The 27,247-nt window shown below is 39.8% G+C and overlaps 1 protein-coding gene across 1 annotated transcript; it reads left to right on the top strand.

Annotated features, from left to right (window-relative positions):
- The first annotated feature begins 16,507 nt into the window (after positions 1-16,507).
- On the top strand, positions 16,508-26,959 carry inhbaa (inhibin subunit beta Aa). The gene is made up of 2 exons (XM_067434649.1): positions 16,508-17,294; positions 24,446-26,959. The coding sequence occupies exons 1-2, from the start codon at positions 16,895-16,897 to the stop codon at positions 25,216-25,218; spliced, it is 1,173 nt and encodes a 390-aa protein (XP_067290750.1). The 5' UTR covers positions 16,508-16,894; the 3' UTR covers positions 25,219-26,959.
- The last annotated feature ends 288 nt before the right edge of the window (positions 26,960-27,247 follow it).

Raw genomic sequence — 27,247 nt, 5'->3', positions numbered from 1 at the left:
CAGTCCATAATAATAATAATAATAATAATAATGCGTTCAATTTATAATGCGCTTTTCAAGGCACTCAAAGCGCTTTACATAGAAGGGGGGAATCTCCTCCACCACCACCAATGTGCAGCACCACCTGGATGATGCGACGGCAGCCATATTGCGCCAGTACGCTCACCACACACCAGCTGATTGGTGGAGAGGAGACAGAGTGATTAGGCCAATCAGGATATGGGGATTATTAGGAGGCCATGATGGACAGGGGCCAATGGGCAAATTTGGCCAGGATGCTTTTTCCGAAAGACATCCTGGGATTTTTAATGACCACAGCGAGTCGGGACCTCGATTTAACTTCTCATCCGAAGGACGGTGCTCTTTGTCAGTATAGTGTCCCCATCACTATACTGGGGCATTAGGACCCACACAGACCACAGGGTGAGCGCCCCCTGCTGGCCTCACTAACACCTCTACCAGCAGCTACCTGGTTTTCCCAGTTGGTCTCCCATCCAGGTACTGACCAGGCTCAGCCCTGCTTAGCTTCAGTGGGAAACCAGTCTTGGGCTACAGGGTGATATGGCTGATGGTTAACATTTCTTATAACTGTTGCATTAGAAAAATATACACTTCATCAGGTACACCGGTTCAACTGCTTGCTAATCCAAGTATCCAATCAGCCAATCACACGGCAGCATCTCAATGCATTTAGGCATGTAGATACGATCTGCTGACGGTCAAACTGAGCATCAGAATGGGGAAGAAATGTGATTTAAGTGACTTTGAATGTGACGTGGTTGTTGGTGCCAGAGGGGCTGCACTGAGTATTTCAGAAACTGCTGATCTATTGGATTGTCATGCACTACCATCTTTAGGGTTTACAGAGAATGATCCGGAAAAGTCAATCTCCAGTGAGCAGGAGTTCGGTGGGAGAAAATGCCTGGTTGATGCCAGAGATCAAAGGAGAATGACCACACTGGTTCTTCTAATAGAAAGGCAACAGGAACTCGAATAAGCACTCAACCAAGGTCTGCAGAAGAGCATCTCTGAACACTCAACTCGTCCAACCTTGAAGCAGAAGACACACCTGTGAGACTTCTGACAGCTGAGATCAGCAAACTGAAGCTACAATTCACATGGACTCAACAAAACTTGACAATAGAAGATTGGAGAAAGGTCGCTTGGTCTGATGAGCCTGGATTTCTACTGCAACATTCAGAATTTGGTGTAAACAACATGAAGGCATAATCAGTTCTGCCATAATGGCGTTATATATTTTCTTGGCACAGTTTGGGACTCGTAACGTTTAAACGCCTCAGCCATCCTGAGTGTTGTTGCTGACCACGTCCATCCCTTCATGACCACAGTGTACCATCTTCTGATTGCTACTTCCAGCAGGATACTAACCCATGTCACAAAGCTCAAATCATCTCAAACTATAGTTTCTTGAACATGAAAATTAGTCAACTGTACTCCAATGACCTCCACAGTCACCAAATCTCAATCCAATAGGGCAGTTTTGGGATGTGCTGGAACGAAGATTCACATCACGGACATTCAGCCAACAAATCTGAAAGCTATCATGTCAATATGGACCAAAAGGAATTAAGGCAGTTCTGAAGGAAAAAGAGGGATCCAACCAGGTGTACCTAATAAAGTTTCCAGTGAGTGTATATCATATCTCTGCCAAGGTCAATATGTTTCTCAAAGTATCAGATAGTTTGAATTTTTACACCTAATATGCTATTTTAAAGGTTCGTAATTTTGTTTTGGAGGTCTCCGACACCAGGTTTACATGGTCAAAAAACACTTCAAAAAAGCACATCGCCACAGTGTTCAATGATTTTCAAACGACTCAATGGATGAATCAGTCTCTCTAAATCCCTGCTTACCGCAAGATACTCTTCTCTGATTGGTCAGACGGCCCAGTCTGTTGTGATTGGTCTACAGCGTACAGCACGTGTCAGAAGCTAAACGGCCATTACCATAAACTTCAGCTCCGGAGGCTTCCTAAAGCTCAACGATAGTACACACTGTAAAGACAGTAATGATGACGTCGATTTTACCATATCAATTGGAGTAGGATGATGAAACTGGATAGTTATTTACCCGAACTTCCATTGCAAGGACGACTTGAGCAAGGCATTTCTTACTAATGCTCTAATCATGCCGAGGTCCATTGTGAGATGTTGCAACTGTAATTCCTCACCATCAGCATTAAGAGTCCATTCATCAACAAACCCCAGTGTATATTTCTAATTTATTGCACATACAGGAACTGTATTAATAACGGCGCATATTGTGACAATGACTGATGAAACATAAATGTTTTTATAATCTTGCTCAATCCTTTATCTTTACTCAAAGTGGTAAGAACAACAGACAATCTGCATTACACAGTTTTAGGTAATAGTAGCCCACAGCTGATGAGCAGAAGTCTTTTAGTACTTTTAACATGAGCAAGTTGGCCCAATAAACTGATACTGACCCATCTTTCAAGTGTAAGCATTTTGTAAATCCTGTTTTGAACTCTGAGATTTGAGAAGCAGTCGTCAGTAAAACGACGTGTTTGTGGGTGGGTTAAGTTGTTTGCAGATGGACAATGTACAACATAGTCAGGCATTATGCAAATATATTATATCTAGTGATGTAGAACCATAACCCAGTAAGACTCATTTAGGCTTGTCTCTTTCTTTTGGGAGGCAATAACTTTATTTATTGTGCACTTTCAGCATCATAACTTTCGTAGAACGTTTACATTCACACTCTAAATAATGCTGGGTTAATTTTTAACCCAAAATGCTGGGTTAAGACTGTTGGGTAATTTTTGTTGGTTTATTTGATCACATTTTAAACACCATTGGGTAGTTTCAAATTTCCAGTCATTGGGTTAAACCTGCTGGGTCGCAATGCTTGGTTGTTTCTACCCAGCGCCCAGCGCTTGTTTCACGTGCTTCCCGCCTTGATTCGTTTAAATTCGCTCCCAAACTGTCATTTTGAAAGGACAATGCAAAAGACAAAGCCACTGGTTGCAGATGTTTTAAGATAAGTTCATATATTTTCATTAATAATAATTTTAATTAGCATAATTGTATATATGTTTCTTCTTCGCGGCAACAATTCTTAAGCTTACATGACGTTAAGACGACAAAAGCTTTACCTCAGGATCCGATGCAATGTACTGACTCATGTTAGTTTAGGTAGGCATGTGAGACGATAGATTAATACAGTTTGTGATTACACAGAACCATGATCCCCTTATGAAAATTTAACATGGTTGTATGTAGGGATGTCACAAGTACCGGTACTTCGGTACCAAGTACATACTGAAATGTTAAAAATGTGACGATAGCATCGACTCACAAGTAGACTATATTCGGTCCCGCAGCTGCGTTCAGTCGCGTCACGCAGGGCTCCAGACTGTAGCCGAATATATACCAGTGTCTGTGTATATTAAATACTATTTAAATATTACTCTTCCATGTGTTGCGTCTCTGTGTGAATGACGGGGGCGCGTGTCATATCATAAACACAGAGACTCAAAAGTCACGGCAACCCGTCAAAATAAAAGTTCGATTTAAACGTGAATAAATTGATAGAATATATTAGGTTTGTAGTTGTCATTGTTGCCAATTTTAACACATTTGTGTATTGTACCATTTGTCAAGCAATAAAAATGATTGTTTTAACAGTCTAAACATGCATTCTTCATTTGTTCTTTCATGATTGTCTAGTTTTACAGTAGGCTAATGCACAGGCGATTTTTTAAGAACAACCCAGCAAGAATAACCCAGAATAGCAAATCCATTAATGGTAAAATTTACTACATTTTGGGTTTTCTCAACAGCCCTGCCTGCTGGGTTAAAATGCCACTGGGTTAATTTAACCCAGCATGTGTTCTGTCCAATATTTACCCAGTGCTGGGTTGCCAATTGGGTTGTTTTTAACCCAGCTATTTTTAGAGTGCACAAACAGCTATAGTCTCAACAATCTCAACAATTGTTAAAATACTAATTTGCAGTTGTATGTAGCTCCATAATTTATATTTATTTTTATATCTTCTGAGAAAGTTCAACTGACATAAAGGTTATAATTAAATTAAACATAACTCTTCAAACTGTTTCATAATCTCATACAATATATTAAAGAGCATAACTTTCCATATACAGGACATGAATTATCAAATTAAAAAGCTTAAAAGACAGTCCTTGCTATTGTTTGATTATGTCCATATGTTACATACTCTTCAGGGAGTGGCTGAAGGAAAGCATTTTTTAGAATATGAAAGACGATTCTGGTATGCATTTATGCTGGCCGTGCACACAGACAGCTTTCAAAGGAAGAAGGAAATTAAATACCATTACATTCCTCGTGTCTATGGATACGTTTGGATTTGCAAGTCCACTTGTTAAAGGGTGGGATTCGTCAAACTCTGCATATGGGTTTCTTCAGCGAACTTTCTTTTAAACACAGAAGTTTAGATACATTAAGCTTTTTATTATTCAAGCCTAATCTTTTTTTAATGGGATGACACTGTATGCGGTGACACTGTAAGACTCATCTATAGTCATCTAAATAATGGAGTTATCTGTAATATGAGTATTTTCCCAAAAGCATCCAAAGAAAAACAAAGTCATTCCACCAGTTCCTGAAGACAGTGAAATCCCTGGTTTCACAACGAGACTCTGGAGTCATTTCAAACGTGTATGACCTTAAACGGTGATGTTCGAAATTACCTCAAATCCTGTGCTGTCATCAAACACACATACTCAGGATTTAACATCCATGATGACATATTCCACAGAAAGCTGAACTTTACACATCACAACGTCACTGTTTATATTTCCTGCATATACATCTAACCACAGATGACAAAGGCTCCATGTCTGTTTCCATAGACAAGTCATCTGCAACGGAAGGCCAACTCATTGCTTGGCATTAATGTGGGAATAGACCAGAATATGCCAGGGGTGGGCAACAGTTTTAGTCTGAGGGCCACAGTTACTTTGGCAAAGTAAACGGAGGGCCACACAGGACAATTGCAGTTAGACATAGCTACATGATTAAATCGTACAAAATTATTAAATGCAGATATGTATAAGGCTACAGTTACTTTGACTTTTGCCAGCCTAATTCAAGGCCTGATAAATATTTTTTGCTAGGTCTGTCTGACATAGACTACTTTAAGGTTACAATAACTGGATTTACTACACTACCCCCTGCATATTTTTCAACTGTCATTCAAACCAGCTGTTGCTATTCAAGATCGAAAACTATTAACAAAACTGCAAATGTATGTATGCAGATCACATTAACATACAGGCAATCTGGCTTGGAATTATCAAATTTAATTGGGGATACCTTCATCACTAAATGAAAAAAAACATATTCAGCTTATTTCACTTGTTATTATTCCTTTATTGTAATTTCTTTTTTTTTTAACAAATGTTGTTTAAAACTTTTATGAAATGGAACACAATTTAACTGCAGGTCAACTTTATCACACGTATGCTTGCTTAAGGTTTAAAGAACAACATGGAATGGTTCTATGCGTCTCACAAAATTTAAATTTGATTTAGCTGTCTCATCATCCCCACGTGAAATTGTTAAGGGGGCTTAACTTTATACCATCAATGATCAATACACACTGATAACTATCTTGATAAAAAGATAAGCCAGCGTCCTTTATTATGCATTACTTTCACGCTTAATTTTATTATTCTAACTGACTCCCGAGTGAGTTTTTTCAAGGTAATTCCTAGTTTAGATTGTTCCCCCTTAATGTTTCCATGGCAATGTGTCATATTTGTCACGTGACACCGCACCGACAATAAGACTGTATTACAGATGCATCGCTTTTATTCACAGAGAATCCGGGTCATCAGTTTCTCCTGAAATACATGCAAGAAAGTGGCCAATAAACTGTGACAAGAATAGAGTAAAATTCCACTATGTTTGTTTGATATAATATTACTTTCGGAAAAAATATATTTGAATAGATTCTTATTGCTGCTTCCACAGCCATCAGTGTGTATTATACTCCAAATGTAGGCCTATTGTTTTACTCGTGCTTATGTGTATTGAAATGTCTGAAACCTAAAATAAACATTATGAGTGTGAAAAAAAAAAACTGCATAGTTGTGATATATGACAGCGCTGAGGCTGAGCTTGTCCGTCTCTGGCTCAGCGCCAACAAACGAGCAAAAGCACAGTTTGAATCCGGCATGCGACATCTCTGAACATTCTAAATACCATGCGGAACCGTACTCTCAGGGGCACAGAAGTAAAAATTCCATATATGCGACCATAGCGATCAACAGCTTAAACATTTCATTTGTAATCCTGAGTACAAAAATTCAACTTTCATCCAAATTGCCAGCACAGAGCACATCTAGCACATCGCGGGGGCCGGATTGAAGCACTATGCGGGCCGGATCCGGCCCCCGGGCCGTATATTGCCCATGTATGGAATATGCAATAGACCGTACAGTATGAAGACTTTAATTTCCCGTAGGAGCCTTTTCATATCAATTTTATGTATTTAGTCAGATCGGGGGCCTTGTGTTTAGTTTGAGTATGCTGGTATTCACTTCACCTCTCGCTGCCCTTGATTTTCTGACTCTAAAACATGGAAATAAGGAGACTTAATGGAGTCTTTGGTCACATTTTAAGATGTTTTTACCCCTAAAATTTCTTAGGAGAAATAAAAATAGACACAAGTGAGGTTGATATACAGTGAGAGAATAGAGCTACAATTAATTATGAGAATATAGATCAGGGACCGTGTTTTTTTTTTATTTATTTTTTATTTATTTATTTTTTATGATCTAGACTGGTCCTAGCATTTTAAAGTCAGTTATAAATTGATAGTCTAATTTGAATCAAAAAATTGACTGCCAGCATTTGCCTTAATTCATATCAAGTTCTCTTGACTTTTGATTGCAGGCTTTGATATCTAGCCAAAGCTAAGCAGTTTTTGAGACATTGTTCAGACTTCCACTGAAACTTTTATTTACGATTTAAGTTCTAGTAGGTCACCCAAATAACTTCAGTTTTCCCAAATTATTTCAAGCGCAGGTGCACTTATGGCATGTTTCATTTTTAGGAGATATTACATGATAATTCAACCCCCCCAAAAAAATCTGTCATCATTTGCTTATCCTCATGTTATCCCAAACCCGTTTCTTCTGTAAAACATACAAAAAAAGTTACACTTTGTGTGTGTGTGTGTGTGTGTGTGTGTGTGTGTGTGTGTGTGTGTGTGTGTGTGTGTGTGTGTGTGTGTTCCACAGGGGAAAAAGGGTGATACAGGTTTGAAGTGACATGAAGGTAAGTAAATGTGATAAGTGTCAATCTAATCGAACAGTTTTCTAGCAGAAACCATTGAGATAACAAAAAGATCCTGATTGTGTTTTTTCCTTTATGGGCCCCTAATAAAATCAATGCTTTGCCACAAAAAGAACAATTCCTCCTTATTTTTGAGAAATTAGACAACAATCTTTCCATAGCCAGACCATGGGGATGTTTTTCATGTTCTACCAACTGAGGAACACCACAGGAATGACCACTTGAAAACATCCACGTAAGCAAAGAATGATAAATTAGTACTTAATGAAATGCGAATGATGGATTTTATTCTTTATTCTCTTGTTTTTGTACAATCTTTCCATGAGGCTAGAGAAAATAAGTCTCCACCAAACTCTCACACATCACAAATATCTGCCTGCCAATATAAGGCAAGGGGAATTTCTGCAAGCACTCAGCATATCGGTCCTCACACACACACTGCTCCAATTAAAAGTGAAAGAACAACAAAAAAGCTCTCGAAACACATTCTTCACTTTATAATCATTAAAACAGAGAGCGGCAGTAGATCCAGCACCTCTAGACTCACACAGGAGCTATACTTCTTTGTTTACCGCTCGTCATGACTCACGACCAATCAACCCTTGATCATTTCCAACCGGTGGGCCATGGGTCAGTGATTCAGCTGATCAATGAATCAGTTCAGCCGGTAGAGCAGTCATACGTCTCGGTTCAGAGTACGTCTGGACTGCCGGAAGTGAGAATGAATGAGCTGATAGTCCAGCTGCGGTGTCTCACAGAAAGTGATAGAGCCGACTGTCACCGCCTCGACTACTGTGTGGTTTACATGGAAAGTTGACGTCATGTTATGAAGTTATTATTGTAGAATAAAAATAAAGACCTGGTCGTGCTAAAGTTGGGTTAGGCTTTATTCACACTTCACAAATTGCTTTTCAAATCCGGCCTTTCGGACAACCTGTGCGTACTGTCATTTTGTGGTGAAATCAGATGCGTTTCTCAGATAGACATGCTAATCATTGACTGTGTCATATAGTAATTATAGGGAAACAACGTCAAAGCACTTTCATACATACAGTTTGTGGTTGTTTCTTCACTTTTGGCCCTGTGGACTTCTAGAAAATAAACTCTCTTAAAACACACTGTTCACACTCTTAGTATGTTTAAATTTAAACTAACAACATCTAAGTATCTGAGAATACACACGTTTTTTTTCCTCCTAAGACTTTCCCACCACATTTCAAATGCTATATGTTAAAGGACATCCTGTGATGTAAATTACATTTATTCCATTTTTGGAATAAAATGGCTAACTCATTTGTATGGCTAAGACTCATTTGACAGACCCTTGGAGATAAAAGTGCCCAAAGTTGAAGACAAATCATTGAGTTGTGTGTATATTAATGTGCTATATGAATGAAATAATAATTTCGTACATAGATACAGACGCTACTGATCATATACCCAGATATACACTGAAAACCAGGTGTAATCAGGTGCATTGTTGACATATTGCTCTTTTGAGGAGCTGAAAACATTATTTAAAGGGTGTGTTAGTAATATACACCTATAGGCAGTGCACAACGCACGTACACTCTGATTATCACACACACAAGGACGCACAGCAGCACACACACATTTTTAAATATTACAATTAAAAGGATTCCTCTCCGTATTAGTGTTCAGTCTTTCCATGTAAATAGCGACTCCGCCATGGCGCAAGCGCAACTGGCTATTAAAGGGACTGGGCAATGAGACTGGTTTATTGCATGTTACACCCAAAACACAAAGAGAATAACAACCCTTTTGGACCATGTGCCGAACATTTTTCTCTTTCGTTAAACTAGCAAAAGTGGATTCAGACATGTGCAACTGCACCATGAGCTTCAGATCATACGCTTAAATCATTAAAATAGTGCCTTCTGTGTCCTGAATGATAAAAAAAACCTATTATCCAACCGACTGAGGCACTTTTTCAAACATATGCCCTCATCCTTCCCTCACATCCTTTAACAAATCCTTCCCTCATGGGTAAAAATGACCCGAAGAATTAAAATTACACCATTGTCACCATTTTTTAATCTAAAAGCTTACATTATTTAATTTGTATATATTTAATGTATTTATTTATTTACTTTTTAAATTTAGATTTTAAACCACCATACACTAAATGGACTGAAGTAGGATACACCACGAAATCGGATTTTGCTCCCTTGAAGGTTTCAAAATCGGACCTCAAATGTTACGAAAGAATGGTCATCTGGTTACTGAAACCCATTATGTAAGTTACATCACAAACAACCTTTGTAATGAAGGTGTTTGGAGAAAAATTATACACACAAGTGACACACCCGCATACGTGCTGTCTAGCAGATCTACAGTCCAATTCCAATCACTGTCTTCTCTAAACACCCTCTCCCTCCTTTACCCCTACAACCGTTCTCTTACAAACCACTTAGAAGGTGTCAGAACTACTAGGGAAGTTTCCCCAAAATTGCAGCTTTGGGGGCATAGACGTAAAGGGTGTCTTTGTGCCTCTTAACAGACACAAAATGCAATTAAAATGTCTGTCCAACATGAACAGGGCCCTTACATGACAACGAGATGAGTTTAGAAAATTAGTCATTGTTTAAATTCACCTAAACCGTGTGTTAGACGGCAGTTTGTCTTGCGCTGAAGTCCCGTGGAAACTCAGTTGTAGCCGGAAAAAAAGGCAAATAGTCCAGTTGGGAGGAGTATCGTGTGTGTAAAGAACGATTATTTTATTACTGCACATCTTTCCTCAAGCCGTGTGTGCCCAAATGGAAGGATAAACTCTATGATGTCTGGTTCATGAACGAATCGTTCTTTTTAACCGGTTCATTTTAGTGAACCAGTTCACCAAATCGGACTGAATCGTTCTAAGCGGTTCGCATCTGAAATCAGCGCTGATCCCACACGTTACTTTAGTTACTCACTTTCTGACATGAGTGACAGTCCCTCCGAGTATAAATAAACTAATGTCTTGAATTATATTTTGTAACTCCAACCGTTCACTGACCTGAGACATGTTTTGCTGAGAGAACCGATGAGAACTCGAGCAGCTGATACTGAGCATGAGTGAGTAACTGGACGAGTCGAGCAGCGGTCCTCAGGATCAGCAGTACAGAATCGAACACCGTTTATTTTTGGACACGTTCAATACTGAGTACTGACGAGCCGATGAGCAGAGCCTCTTCATACACACAACGCTCTTCCCAACTGGACTATTTGCCTTTTTCCTGCTACAACGGCGTTCCCACGGGACTTCAGCGCGAGACACAGCTAGCCGGCTAAAACAGGTGAATTTAAACAATGGCTAAGTGGCTAAACACATCTCGTTGTCATGTAAGGGCCCTGTTCATGTTGGACAGACATTTTAATTGCATTTTGTGAAACAGGTGAATTTAAACAATGGCTAAGTTAAAAATTCACCGGAGTTGTCCCTTAATCCTCACTAAGAGTCATGACATGCTAACACCATCTTTTCCAGGTCACACTTACACACTGATACACAACACTTGTTAGGTATAGGTATATATAGTGTCACAAGAAAACAAACTCAACACATTATTAGCTGTAAATCCACTTTAAACAAAAAACAACAACAACAAAAGCTATTCAACAGCAAGTCCTGCGTGTCAAATTTCAGCTCAGAATGACGTTATTTATTTGGTGAACAATCGCACACTCTATTTCACCTCTCATTCAATGCGAGCGCCAACACGCAGTTACCATGAGACATTTATTTCACAGCTGAATATGCTTCATTTAATCGACAACATTTCCTCTGCTAATAAATAAACCATAATTATTTCAACAGAAGACCATTTTCATTTTCTTTGGCCATTTATGTCATCCACATACATATCAGTTGAGAGAATCAATTACATATACCAAAGACAGTTCATACAGAAGATATACTTGCAGTCATTATTAATAAAGATGATTTTCGGCTAGGTGGGGTTTGTCCAACTTGAAGAGCTGCCGTGAAGAAAGCCAGAGTCACATAAGACAGAGCACAACATTTCAAAACTGTTGATAATACAAATGTCTTCAGGTCAGGTGGGTTGTGGAGAGCTTGACGAATGACTAGTGAACATTTATTAATAAAGTCTTGTTTGCATAACAACCAGAACAACCCAAAGGTTTAAATATACTGAAGCAATAAACAATGGTGTGGAGATTCTGCCATGATTGAATATAAGGAGCTTGAGGTACGTAATACATCCACTGTGTAAGTTACATTCATTTGCAGTTAGCTATTATGCAATCCTTTGCAAAGTCAGATGATATTATATACCATCAGTGATGGTTCACAGATGCTTCTAGCATACAGAATCAATCTGGTCCATCTTATGGAAAAACATTTTGGAGATGGTGGTTTTGTAGCTCTAATCTTGAAGAAGAGACACCTCAAAACACACCTCTTCCCACAGTCAGATTAAATATTACCTACCAGAATGCTTGATTTCCACATTCACTTCCAAGGTTCAGCTAAAGGCTACGACAGATGTTATGCTTAAACGCCAGCGCTTTGGATCCCGCCAAGGACGTGGCCTTCATCCGGACCAAGGGCCAATGGTGGTTAGGGTGAAGAATAGTTTATTCTCTACAAATAAATCAAAGAAAGCTGAAGGCAACATATAACAGCATTAAAAACAGCATTCATAAAGTAAGACTAAGACATTAATGGGATAGTTCACCCAAAAGTGACAATTCTGTCATCATTTGCTCGTCCTGAAGTTGATCCAAACCTGTATGAATTTCTTCTGCTGAACATATAAGAAAATATTAAAGAATTTTGGTAACCAAACAGTTGATGTGGCCCATTGACTTCCAACATTTTTTTACCCAAACTATGGAAGTCAATAGGGCCCATCATCTGTTTGCTTACCAAAAATCTTCAAAATATCGTTTTATGTTCAGGAGTAGAAATCCATACAGGTTTGGAAGAACTTCAGGACGAGCAAATTATGACAGAATTGTCACTTTTGGGTGAACTATCCCTTTAAGTGAGAACCAAAAATGATATGGCTGTTGGTTGGCAGGGGTCTAAATTAACTTTTTTGATCACCAGCCAATGTGGCTGGCAATTTTCTAAAGATACCAGCCAATCGGAATTTCCACTAGCCAAATTTCTTTCTGGTAAAAAATAAGAGAAATTATAAATACCACTAAATATTTGATAATTTTACTAACATTGTTGGCATGAAAAACACATATAAAGTACACAGAGGTAAATTAGAGTACTCAAGTAAATTACAGGGCTTGACATTAAGCCTTTTTTACGTGTTGTCCTTCGAACAAGTAAATCTGTCATTCACTTGTCCGGTAAAAAATGTGCTTGGGAGATAAATGACCGAGAACAGAGCCGTATGTATTATGCATGTAATGCCTCATGCATTACCGGCCAAACTGGCTAGTAAGTTTTTATTAACACCCTCCAAAATTAATTTTAACCCGCATTTGGCGGGTTGGCAGGTGTTAATTTAGAAACCGTGTGGTCGGAGAATTTGATGACATCAGAAAAATTATTACATTTTGATGAAAGTTTAGGAACACAAACCTTTTTTTTGTTGTTGTTGTTGAATAAAATGGTTCTTCTCTGCCAGTGTAAACTTATTAAACATATTTAAATCACAACTACAGTAGCTGTATTATAGCCTACTGTATTTTATATACTAAGAAGTGGGCCAATTTAGTCCCAAACAGTATTGAAATAGTACACTTACAAGTATACTTCTTGTACATTGATGTTAGTATGCTTAATACATTAAATATATTTAAAAATGTACTGGCACATTCATAAAATGAACTTGAAGTAGGCTATACTTCTTTTTCGTAAGAATATGAGCATCCAAGGCATTGTCTAAGTACAGTATTGGCTGACATACTGTAATGTGTAGAAAAGTGCACACAACACATTATTATCTGTAAATCCACTATAAACAAAAAAATCATAAACAACAAAAACTCTTTCACAGCAAGTCCTGCGTGTCAAATTTCAGCTCAGAATGACGTTATTTATTTGATGCACAATTGCACACTCTATGAGTTACAATTTCACCTCACATTCAATGCGAGCACCAACACACACAAGACATTTATTTCAGACAGCATGGGAACATGCAGGGAAATAAGCATGACGAATGCAATAGTTAGGCATATTGCGCGATAATGTTTTGGCTCTCGTTTCCCATCTTCACACTTCTCCAACAGCAGAGACGCCAGGTCAGTCAACGTTAGCCTATCTAACCTCATGACTTGGAGCTTTTCCCTGTGGTCTCCAATGAAACTCACACAGGGAGGCACGGTCGATTCCGGTTTCAGTGCACGGCCCAGACAGCTTGACCTTCAACCTCTCTCCGACCCCAAATCCTGGAAGGGACAGAGAGCGAGAGAAACATAGTGTGCGATTGAACGTTTTGAATCCTGGACACACTCACATCTGGAGAAAGATTTACTCATTCACTCTCTCTTTCTCAATCTCTTTCTCCAAGGGTTGAAAAACACATTTTCTTCCTGCTTCTCCCTATTCTCCATTCACGTTTTAATGGGACCTTGTCTCCCCGCCGTGTCGTTGAGGAATCGTGTAACCTCCGTGTCACCAGTCTCTCATCCCTCTGTGTCCCCCGATGGGAAGACAGAGGTGGAGGTAGGCCATCCATCACCTACTGGCGGCCCAGCCATCCAGACTGTCCCGCCACGAGACATTTAGCAAGTTAAGAACCATTTCCGCAAACAGGACCTACAAAGTACTACAATAATTTTGTCCTCTCTCTTGCGATTGCTTGACTTGTAATGTTTGGAGAATTGTCACTGATATCTTTATCCCCTATTTTGTATATTCAACAAGTCAGCAAGTGCTGGGTGTTTATTGTGGTGTGATACAGTGTCATTACAAGTCTTTTTCTGGCTGAAGTGCTGTACTAAAGTACTAACAGCTCTCCTGTTTTAGGTATGAGGCAGAGACTGCAATGGCTCATTTTAACAGCCCTAATAAAAAGCTAGCCTCTACACAAACATTCAGTGCCTGAAGTAAAAAAGAAAAGATGTCTTGCTGTTTCGGCTCTCCGTTTCCTCTAAAAACAACAAGTTGAGTTTCAGACTGGAAACCATTTCGGAAAACCAAAAAATGAGAAAAACTGGAACCACCACAGAGATTATTGAGAATTTTGGACACTTAGGCCACAAAAACATAACGCCTTTCGCAAGCACCGCAAAGTGCTCATGACTTAATGTTTTTTCGCAGTCACTTCCATAATTCATTGGATCACATGCAATGATCATTACGATTTACCTGTTAGTTCCCTTTTACAGTTTTTGTCCACAGATTTCATTCTGAACTATAAAGGGGAACAATATTAAATTAGTTGATAGTTTTACAGCAGTTTTTACAGTCAAGGTTCTGACATTTCTGTCCCACTTTAATTGAGGTGTCCTTAACTACTATGTACATACTTAAAATAAAATAAGTGCAATGTACTTATTGTGTTCATATTGTATTGCAAAACACATTTGCTTATATTGAGGTGGGATACGAGTAAAGTTAGGGACAGGTTTGGTGGTACGGTAGGTTTAAGAGTTGGTTAAGGTGTAAGAGATGGGTAAACAATGTGATTATTAAAGTAAATACAGAAATGAATTACAGATGTAATTACAATCAGGTATTTTTAAAACTATACGTACACCGTAAAAACATGTATGTGCATTGTATCAAACGATTCATTTAAATGTTAGTACATAGTAGTTAAGGCCACGTAATATAAAGTGAGACCAACATTTCTAATGAAAAGTAGAATATCTCATTAACTTCAAACAAAGGCAAGTGATAAATCAATGAAAAGTATAGAAACATGGAGAAAAAAACAGTGTATGGAATGATTAATGGTATGGATACTGACTATATTAAGGATACTTGGGGCCAAAGGTAAATTATTTATTAATTCAGAAGTCACTAAAAATAGGGGAGAGAGAAATTGTTATATCCAAAATAACATGAAAAAATATTTATAATGTGAAATTTCTACTCTCTGAGTTAAAAAAAACTCTCTGCAACAAGCAAGTTTCACCACAAGAGGGACTCCTTACAGCAATATATTAAATATTGAAGCGACACACATGTTTATTGCCAGAGAAAAGACTACTGTAACTAAATATAAGAATCAAGTACAAATAGAGTTATTCAATTCTGGTAGGTAGAATGATATTAAAGAAATTAATATTGTAAAATAATAGGATTAAATCAAGAAATACGAATTGATTCACTATGCTTAATTAGCCTACATAAATACATCTCAGTCTTTCTCATGATAGATAAATGTAGCCAGAGGCTGTCTTTCTCAAGGCAGACTTTAGACACTGACCTCAGTCAGCATCACTGAGGAAGGTGAGTCTGCTGAATCAGAACCATCATCACCATGTCTAATATGGAGAAAATGTCTACGTAACCCACAGCACACTATGACTGCGGCATCCCTCATGCATGTTTTGGCTGATATGCAGACGGACGACCCACGCATGCCCTCAACTCAGCCTTTGATGATGTCACAAGCCCAGCTGCCTGTCTCACCGAGAATCCCAGACATCTGTCCTGGGCCAATTAAACAGGAAGTTACGCTTCCGGGCACTATGGTGAATCTGCACACAACATGTGTTACGGCAGTAAAGGGGAAGCATGGAATAATAAACGTGCACTGCTTCAAAAGTGACGTCAAGACGTTGCTTCTTCAAGAATAAGGGAACTGTTATTAAATGAGAAAAATTACCACTGGCAATCTCCAGTTGACCAGAATTGGCTAATACGTCTACGGGGAACTGCTATGTCACCACACATCTCTCAAGTACTTTGAAATACCTCAGTTTGACTACTTGCCAGACGTGCTTTTCCTCATCCAGCTATTGAAACATAAACAGATTTCAGAGAGTTCGTTTGAAAACTGTGAACACTTACAAATGAATGAACTTGGGGTGGGGCAGGGGGGGCTCTGCACTTAACAGCAAATCACTTGTCATATCTCAGAAACAAATTCCACAATGTGGGTCTGTAAACCCTGCATGGGGAAGTTACTATTCCTACAAATAGAGGGAGAAAGAAGGAGGGGAGGGAGGGAGGAGGGAAGTATAATTACTGTGTAAGAGAGAGGAGCAAGAGCCAGTGAGAGAGTCCAGCCCACTTCAACAAAACCATTCAACTCCTGCACAGTGAGTAGTCCCAGTAGTTACGAGCGCACTGCTTCCCTGGGGCACATCCAGAAGCCGACTGCCCATCCCATACAAACTTCCCAAGGACCTGGAGAGGGAGAAATCCACTGACAGAACTGTTCCTGCTTTCTGACCAGCATCTCTTCTTACAACTCACCCACAAGGATTACACTTTTTTAATCACTTTTCTCCCCTTTAGTAGTTTAGCTATTACTTTTTTCTTTTGTTTTTGTCAGATTAAGCTCAACGACAGGCAGACAGACTTTGCTCCCAGCTGTCGGACGGATTCTTGTCTTACTTTGAAAGGAACTTTTAAAGTAAGTTTTTCAGCTCTCTTCAGTGACTGACACCTCTCGTTTTAAGGATGTCCCCTCTCCCTCTGCTGAGCGGGCTCCTCCTGCTGCTCATCCAGACCTGCTCTCTCAGTGCCATGGCCACCAAAGGGAGCCTGGCAACGTCCGAACAGGCAGCCGCCACGGACTGTCCATCCTGTGCGCTGGCACGGCTTCGCAAAGGTGAAGAAGAGGGAGCCCAGCAAGACGTGGTTGAGGCAGTGAAGAGACACATACTTAACATGCTGCACCTGCAAGAGCGTCCCAACATCACACACCCGGTGCCTCGCGCTGCACTCCTCAATGCCATCCGCAAGGTACACGTGGGACGTGTGGCCAAGGACGGAAGTGTTCAGATTGAGGACGAGGCCAGCAGCCGTCCCGAGACCGAACAGGCAGAACAGACAGAGATCATCACATTTGCTGAAGCCGGTGAGTTCCACATTTTTAACAAATGTCTTTAGTCCTTGAATACTTATAGTAAATAGTAAATCAGTCAATGGGCTGGGGTGTGTTTAATAAAGCTGTTCAACTTATTATCACCAGTTTGAAGAGTTCAGGGAAACCTGTTGCCACCGCACTATGCTGCGGCAAATTCACTCCCCCCTCGCGAGGTTCCTGCAAACCGCCTGCTGCTTTAGGGAATCAGTAATTATCTGCGAGGGCCCCCCAGGCTTCTAGCCATAAGTCACTTCCCTGGGGACTGACAGCCTCCTATATGGCTTCCCTGTGCGAGCCGGTTGAGAGAGAGATAAAAAAAAATCATAACACACAGGAATAAAAAAGGCTTCTCCATATTATAGGAGAAAAAGAAGGCTGTTCGGTTTCTGCCTTTGTGTCGAGTTTCAAAGGCAGTTGAAAGAGCATTGTCGGCTGCAGTGAGAGCTGTTCAAAGGTGCTGTCAAGCCCGTGATGTGAGGAGAGATTGGGTTCTTCTCTGAGTCATACAGCTCAAACGGGTCATGAGTGACACAGAGCCGCGGCGTGCTGCAGGAGCTCTCAACAGATGTGTCAGACCTAAAAAGCAGCAAACGGAGCAATTGCATTGCTTGCCTGAAAGATGAATGTTTCATGATTTTAGGGAGCTGAGACTGTAACACTGCAGCCTTGTGGGGAGAATGATTATTCGGAATGACATTCAGTTTTATTCATTTTTAAAACGGATAGGTATTGAAGAGACGTGAAGTGAACTAGAGTCAGAAATAAATCATTCCACTCGCTCACTCTATTTGAGTCCAAAGCAACAAGGACGTTCTTCATGCGATGATTCTCACATTTTTGACCAATGAATTTGCGTGACTTCCCCCATTCATGAATGCTGCAAAATAATTTCATTAAGACGGCACTCACAATTACACATTCACAATTAGAAAATGTATATTCTCTATGGAGGCTCTAAGATCATTCTCACCACATCTGGAAATGGGAATTTAAAAAGAAAAAAATCTTGATATTTACTGTTTTTTCATGACCGTGAGAACTCTGTTTATGAGAACCATTCCCTGATAATCTTCTGGTGCCAGACTACAGCTTGTCACATTATAAAACAAAAATTCAGATCATGCTAAAGTGATGACAAAAACCTAGTTATGAAACACTAAATCTGTAAGTAATCAAAACTATATCAAAGTTTTATTATGTGGACTGTTAGTGCAAGGATTTATTCCCTCAGTGTCAGACACATCCATTTGTTTTCAATGGGCTCTTGATGTATTGACTGAGGGGGAGATGAACGGTCCCTCATGAATAAATCAGGATTGCGAGCTCTCATTCATCTGCTCACATTACAAAACGTCAGATTGCTGACCTGAAACGGAACAAACCAAACACTTGGTACATCCTAGCTCAATTTCTGTTTATATACTTTTCAATTATATGTCCTGTTTACCTCTACCACTTGACATTTCAGAGGAACTAAAGAAACCCACATCAATATATTAACCTGATGCTCGACATAAAAGCAAATAGTATGCTACAAATAAGATCAGATCATCTGTCTTGTTATTATAATAAGTATTGGGTGGAGTCCCAACACAAAATGCATTAAAGATACATCATTTCTCCATATCTTTACTTAAGGGCTTAATGCAGCCTTCATGTGCTTTTGGAAATGTGCTAATACCCACTTCTAAAGTCGTGATTATGAGCTCATCAGATTAAAATTTTCACCTGAGAGGGCATTCATTTCCAATTTTTAACTATTTTTATTAACGATAATTCCGATAGCACATGAAGGCAGCATTATTTACATGTAAATCCTAAGATTACAGAAAATTTCCTCACTTCCTTCCGCCAAACATCGCACTATTATTGAACAGAAACCTTACCCGATAATCGTTTCTTACCTGAGCGAATTCGTGAGGATTTCCGCTCGAATTCCAGTCTTGCGTCTGGCATGAAATACCACGTTCGGTTGAATTTGATCTGCTTTCCAAAAAGTCTGTCCTCCAAATCCACCTCAAGGGAGAATTCCTGCAGATACGCATAAACAGGCTAACAAAACACATAAACATACATATGGTATATAGAACATTTATTTGAGATCAAAATAGATACTTTTGTAACTTAACGCGTAAGTCCTTTATTGTTAAAGTCGGGATTCCCAATTTTATGTAAAATAAAACAAATTCAGATCATGCTTACGTGAATGCCAAAAACCTAGTTATGAATGTCTGCATTATTAACTTTGCAATGTGGCACCAGGTAATATTTTTTGGCTTGGCATCACATGCAGAGACACAACTGTAATTATATTGATTTACTAAATACTGTAATGCATAGTTCTTCATGGTGTTTATTTCTTACTGGTATGATTTTTAAGACACATGTTGCTGCACTGCATCACTGTAATGTGGCGTTAAGTGGGTTGTTTAGACAACTGTAATTATGTGTATGATGTAAGTCTTAGACTTCTACACTATCTGTCGGGAATCTTGTCCAAGAATCTGCCATCGTATAAAGCAATTATATATTTTATGAATGTATATTTCTTAATGATCAAAGACTGAAATGCTTTCGATAATAATAAGCTGCTCCTGTTAGATGCAACTGGCTTTAAAATTTAACAATAATTATTCTCTGACAACTGATTTTCTTAAGAATGTTAAATAGAATTAAAGATTTCTTGGCAGCTATTAGTTCCAGCCTGTTGTCCATTTAAGTGCTGGTTTAGAAATCACATTCATAAAGATATCAGTTTGGAGACACAATGACTGCAGAATCTCAGGCATAGCGATTTTATAGGACATTGTTGCTTAAACCATTATCTCTGACATATAGCATGCTGGGTGAATAAACGGTACATGGTAAGACTGATTGCTCTCGATTTATATGTGTAGCCTGAAGCCATGTGCAATCAGTGCTTGTGTATTTGCATGACTGCAAATACTTTTAGTCTGCAGACTTTCAGGCACTAGTAAATGGTGAGAAGTAACCTATCTAAGACAAAGACTAACAAATGCCTTTTAAAGCAACCATATCTAGAGAATTCGCTCTTTCCTAGACAATGTTACTGCTAAGTTTTGAGAGTGCCACAGAGGTCATTGATAAAATTCAGCCAAGCATTCTTTTCCATCAAAAGGTGCAAGATGGATAGCATTTGCTTCCAAACAAAAGTAAACAATTTAACAGAAGCAGAGACTTATAAATATTATATATGCAAAAGTGTTCACTATTCTTTAAATTGGTCATTGAATTCTGCTGAAGCCATGTGCAGAGTCTTCAAACAGAAGTGGGCACGTTGATGATATCATTGTGGATGAAGTGAGTGTGTGTGGGCGTACAGTGTTTGGCCTTTCTGATGTCATTCAGGCGTGCAGGTTGCATATGCAAAGCTTGACATGTTCTGAAACAATGACTCAATATTTACTTCTTTTCCTTGTTTTGATCTCCTCCTACTTGCTAAAGTAATTTATCACAGGGAAAGCCCTATAATCACTCCCTGCAGTAATGGTCACAGCAAAAGAAAAGAAGACGTCCCATTTTTTCATTTGCAATCAGTTATTTTTGCTAGATCAAATATTGATTTATTTGCTTAAAAGAGAAACTGGCTTGCTGAAGGCTTTCTTCCTTAAATCTAAAGAGTATCTTTTTTAAGGCAATGGGAATAAAATAACCTAATTCCAAAGTATCTTTGTCTTATTTGGGGGCTACATGGCCAGCTTGCCAAACCTTACATATTGCAAAGCCACAAAGTATCTCCTTTAAGCACTATCCAGATTTGAGTACCACATTAGAAAGCCTCCTTGTCAGCCGAGGATCCCTTAGTGTGGTCAAAAAAACAAAAAACACTTTCTCAGGTTGCAGGACACTTCACTGCTCGTGACATTTTGTAATATGCTACTTAAAGCTTTCTTGGCTTCAAGGTACAGTAGTGTAGTAAAGAAAGGATGCTGCAGCATCATGCCAACTGTGCTCATTTATTACTCTGACAGCTGATGCATCATCCAAACCTGTTCGTGAGAGTGGGTTATTACTTGCAGATGCAGGCTTGGTAGAAGAGCAGCAAGCATCTCAAATCTACGTCCAACCTTGAATCCTGAAAAATCAATCAGATAAACAAGTAAAATATGAATTGCAACTCCCTGCATAGATTGTCCCCCATGTTTTGTTAGGCCGCATTTTCTCTACTCGTGTCCTTCAGTTTTTCAGCATGGCCTTGAGCCATTTTCCACAAAGGTTAGTAGGGGGGAGGCAGCAGTAACTCTCCTCGTTACCCTCCTGGTTCCCTGGGAGCTGCACTGGCCTGCAGGGGCTGGCTGAAGCTGGTGATTCTTTGCCGCTAGATGGGGTGCCTGACTTAGATGGGGGCAGTAAATCAGGCCCGCTCTTGGTGCCTGAAATGCCTGTGGGTGATGAGGACCAGATAAAGAGGCTACAAGGCCGTTTGAGGAAGAACATAACAGGCATGCTTGGCCTTTACGGCACGAGGTGTGGTATCGTGAAACGGCTCGCCGGTGTTAAGGACCCTCGCCTGAGAATGTATACAAGACTCTACAGTGTTATGGTTGGGAAATAAGCTTTAATTGCACTTTTTGTTTGTTTGCTTCTCATGCTGGGATGCAGAAAAGGCCATGAATGCTTTTGCAGCAACATGCACTGAAAGGAATTCTAGTGGTTTGTGGTCTATTCAGTGACATTATAATGTCAAAGGCTGTTTTATGATTTCAGTGTTGGGCTCTGTTGTATATTTTCACTTGGAATACCTCCGCTGCATTCATTACGGACCATTTTTTTAATTTGGATTAGTATCCAACCTAATGTAAAATTTCTTCGATTTTGAGTCTCTTTTTTAATGTATTATAGTAGCAAGCGATGATTATTCAGGCAATCATTGACAATTGTTTGAAATACATGAATATGAATATCATTTTAGCTCACAGTGCGCTCTAGCGCAAGAGTTTAGTCTGTAAAATCCATCCTTGCTGCTGATGAGACTGTGTTTGAAATATGTTGCATAACAGGCGAGGAACTCAAATCATTCACTCCCACACACCATTTAAAGAGTCAGATTTCCACCCTCAGACTTTTATTTCTAATTTAATATCTTGTTGGGTCAAAGAAGAAAATGGGCCAAGAATCTTTGATTCCCAGAGCGGTCCAGGAAGTGTTTTCATGTTAGCACCTAGAATCCTTCCCCTTGGGTATTTAACGTGAACACTGGCCTTGAAACAATAACTGTCATTGTCAGTAAGACCTAGAGAATATACATCAAGCTCTCTTGTGTTTCGTTATGTGAATGGATGCTTCGTTCCACTTGATCCATTAAGCACCTGTTAGCGCTGTACTCTTTGAACTAGCATGTGTGTTCTGTGTGGAAAAACTGTTGCCTTTAATCAGCATTGTCAACAAATTAGCCAAAGATAAATAGTGCGTTCTATAACAGTTATAACCGGGAAGAGTACAAACAAACTTCATCCAAAGAGGCGTGTTTGAACAACCTTTCAGGTTGTGGAGTTCTTTACTGCAAAAGCATTCTTTTAGCTTCAAGCACTGGGGCATTGCAAGCTATACAATATGACAGGAGGCCAACAAGGAGATGAAAGAGGCTGATTCCCCCTAAGGTAAACCAGATAGAAAAGAGGATTATAGAACACATTAACTAAAGCCATGTTTAAAGAGGAGTGGACATCCCCCCGTCCCCCCAACAAATACACTTAAGTTCCCAGGTGACTCTATACTTCAGCCACCCGCCCCTTTGGAAGACAGGGACAGGGGGAGGGGAGGAATGTGTAAATGTTATTCTCCATCTTTGTGTGCAGGACAGCTGTGCAAACTCTGCCCTTGCGGTAAAATTGGTGTTTATTGTTGAGGGATTACCGCATGGCTCTTTAGTCTTTCTCTTCAAATTTAAAAATGTCTCTTTGCTCTCCAGCAAATATATTCAGAAGCATGCAGAGTTGCGAAGCTCCAGTGGTGATCTTTCTTCTTTGGGCCTGGGCTTGGGCTCTGGAGGGGCAGTTGAAGGGTTTACTCAGCTTAGCGAATGCTAACAATACTTGATTCTTTCACTAGGTGCAGATTAAAAGGGAAACAATGCATTAGCCACTACTGGAAAAAAAGCCTCCGTTTGTGAAGCTCGACTGTGTTTGGACAGATGGGTTTGGGCCAGGGATCCTTAAATACACTCTCGCACACATACACACTTGTAGCTTGACGGCATTGTTATTTCATCGCAACCCTTGTGGTAGGTGAAAGATGTGCAATATTTTTCCAGAGTATATTGCTTAATGCCTGTTGCAAGAGGCCTCTTATTATTAGCCATGACGTGTAAGAATCATTGTGTATGCCAAACCTTTGGTAGGTGGCCACTTTTACAAGAACTCAGCTACAGTACAAGTAAGCAACCATCAGCTAGACCAGCCAGCAATAATGTCCCAACAAAGGTTTAGTGGCTTAAAAAACGGGTTGAGTCAGTAAATTGGGAGGATTTGTTTGCAAGTTCCCAAATGATCCGTGAACTGAAATTTTCCAGAGGCCTTGCCTCTGTCTATAACACGGTGGGAATCAAAGCCAGAGGGAATAGTCTTTTACAATCCAATGAGACAGCAAGCCACATGCCACATCACTGCTTCCAGCTGCATGCTGTATGCTGTCATGGCCATTATGTCTTACCCTGCGTTCAACAAAAACTTGTTCCAGGCGACTGAGCAGACTCTTAATTGCTGAGTTAACTACCAGGAGAGGTGATGAAGTTGGTTTAAAGTCTTGTCGAAACCCTCAATTATTTCAATTCCAAGGTGGTACAGGAAGAACCAAATGGGAGGGATTGTTTGTTTCCGAGTGTGCGTGTAGGAACAGCTGATTCCCATCTTGCATTTGACGTGCAGGAAAAGGATGCACGACTGCATGCTTCAATGCTATTTATTAATAGTCGCACGAAACAGAAGGAAACCTTGAAAAACTGGTCACTGTTGGCACAAAGCTAAAATGTTCCACTGATGCCACCCCTCCCAGTGTCAGCTCTGATGTGGGTGTCTGCAAAGTCAACCAGAGCCTCGGGCTAAAGTGAAATGCAAGTGCTATAACAAAAGATCAGGATATTTGACTAATCTCTGATGTTTCTTTCTCTTCCTGTCCCGCAGGGGAAGCTCCAGGCTTTGTCAACTTTCTCATCTCCAAGGAAGGTGGGGAGATGTCTGTGGTGGAGCAAGCAAACGTTTGGATCTTTCTTCGACTGCCGAAGGGCAACCGCACCCGCGCTAACGTTGCCATCCGGCTGCTCCTGCAACAGGGCACGGGGGAGAAGCTTCTGGCTGAGAAATCTGTGGACACGCGGCGCAGCGGCTGGCATACGTTTCCTGTGTCGGCCAGCGTGCAAGCGCTGTTGCAACGCGGGGGCAGCACTCTGAGTCTGCGCATCTCCTGCCCGCTGTGTGCCGACGCCCGGGCCACACCAATACTCGTGACTCCGGGAGGCGGCGAACGGGAGCAATCCCACCGGCCGTTCCTCATGGCCGTGGTGCGACAGATGGACGATCTGTCTCTAAGGAGACGTCGCAAAAGAGGTCTCGAATGCGACGGCAAGGTACGCGTCTGCTGCAAGCGGCAATTCTATGTAAACTTCAAGGACATCGGCTGGAACGACTGGATCATCGCACCCTCAGGGTATCATGCCAACTACTGCGAAGGCGACTGTCCCAGCCATGTCGCCAGCATCACTGGCAACTCGCTGTCCTTCCACTCCACGGTCATCAACCACTACCGTATGCGAGGGTACAGTCCCTTCACCAACATCAAGTCCTGTTGCGTGCCGACTCGCCTGCGAGCCATGTCCATGCTCTACTACAACGAGGAGCAGAAAATTGTCAAAAAGGACATTCAGAACATGATTGTAGAAGAATGCGGCTGCTCGTAAGACCCCTGCAAGAAGAGGAAGGGTAGGAAGGGAGAGACTGCGCAGCAAGGGGGGGTGGTAGGGGCAAGAACTTCAGCCCCAAAACGAATGAAAAAGAAGAGATGTAGAGGGAGGAGATGAGGGCTCCTCTATCTCTATCTCACTGCCTCAAGACAAACTCTCACGTAGACAGGCCTCTCTTTCTCTCGACCACTTGTGCGTGGTCATCTTAGAATCCAATGGGTATCACGTTACAATGGGTATCTGTAACTCAGAGTAATCTCTGTGGCACTTTCAAAAGAGAAAAGAAATATAATATATTTTTGTTACAAAGCAAAGGGAGCAAGGTCAGAGAGTATTTATGCGGCCTATTTTGCAGCGCGACATGCACTGCAGGAAGAGAGATCACGTAGATGAGGTGCCTGAAAAAGAAAATCTCAAAACTATGCAACTTGTCAAGTATTATGATATATTTTTCATCAAGGTGTTGTTTTGTTTCTTAACTATTTACTTTTACAAACTACAAAAAAGTTAACGTTTGTTGACTTTTTATACCTTGTGCGTATGTTCTATGTTTGTTGTGTGAGTCCGTGTACAAAAGTGTGTGTGTTTGTGCAGTCTGCCTATGGGAGTATTCGTATACGTATGTGTGCATGTCTGTTCGTGTGTGTGTTGTTGAGAGATACTTGAAAGAAGTTTGACGGGCTGCTGGAACCAAACATTTCTTTATATTATTATTCTAATTATTCTGACTATTGTTGATAATGTTATTATTTTGTTTTTGATTTCTGTACATTTTTTTTGTTACCTTAAAATGAGACGTTAAAACGTTTACAGTTTTGCACTATATCAACATTTTGATCAGCGTAGCCACATATACAAACATGTTTATAGAGAAAGACTAGAAGCACTTCAGAACAGACGTACCTACATAGCATGAGTCTAACAAACGAGATTGTTAAAAATAAACGGGGATGTTTGAGGGGAAGGCACTACATCAGTGGACCATGTATACACATGCATTTTACAAAACAGTGTTTTGGATTTTTACTCAACACCAAAGAATTTAGTTTAGCGTTGCCTACCATATTAGGCTGTCTCCGAACAGTTGTTCAGAAGATACAAATATGTCTTTCAGAAGGTTGCTTTGTTCTCCCGACAAAGATGTCCAGGTTAGCAAACCGAAAGACCTTTAAAACGGTTCCTCAGTGTCCCACAGCAGCTCACTCCTGTGTGTGCTTTTGCACTGCTGCACAGTCCATGCGTGACTGGCCATCTAAATGGTTAAAACAGCACTTAAACCAACTTTTTAAAGTTTTTTTTTTAATTATGAATTGTTACAAAAGTGAATGTGCAGCATTGATATTTAATGACTTGGGAGATTAATTACTATTTAGACATTTACATTTTTTTTCACCAAATTTTAAAAGGATCTTCAGTGATCGAAAAAAAAAAAAAGTTTTTGTTTTGCAGATGTTAATACTTCCACTTCCCAACACAAAATATTTTACCAGAGTGCAATGTTGAAAAAAAGATTTGAGAAAAGAACAAAAAAGAAAAATAACTTTTGTGTTACATTTGGAGAAACATTTTTTCAGTATGTTCCTGATGGGAATGCAAACAAAATGTCATTAAAGAAAAATACTATTAAAATGGAAAAGAAAAAAACAAATTCAGAAAAAAAATATATATATAAAAGAAAGACATGTTGTATATGTTTTGTTTGTCTGTTTGTTTGTTATTAAAAAAATAATTGACACTGAAATAAGTGGACTAAGAATAAAAAATATATTTTTTATTCTGTATATATGGAAATCAAGATACCAATATGTTGCATTGCTTTGTTGTACAAATCAAAAATGTGCTTGTGGCTATTTTTTTTAACCTAATTTATTCAACAGTATTTTGTCCTTTGCTTCACCATTAAAGTTAAAAGGTTGTACACTAAAACATGAGAAAAGTGTTGGTTGTGATTTATTGCACACACACACACACACACACACACACACACACACACACACACACACACACACACACACACACACACACA

The sequence above is a fragment of the Pseudorasbora parva genome, chromosome 24 (genome assembly GCF_024679245.1).
Source record: "Pseudorasbora parva isolate DD20220531a chromosome 24, ASM2467924v1, whole genome shotgun sequence".
Lineage (NCBI taxonomy): Eukaryota > Metazoa > Chordata > Actinopteri > Cypriniformes > Gobionidae > Pseudorasbora > Pseudorasbora parva.
The sequence above is the reverse complement of the archived record's forward strand: the minus strand, read 5'-3'. Positions and strand labels throughout refer to the sequence as shown.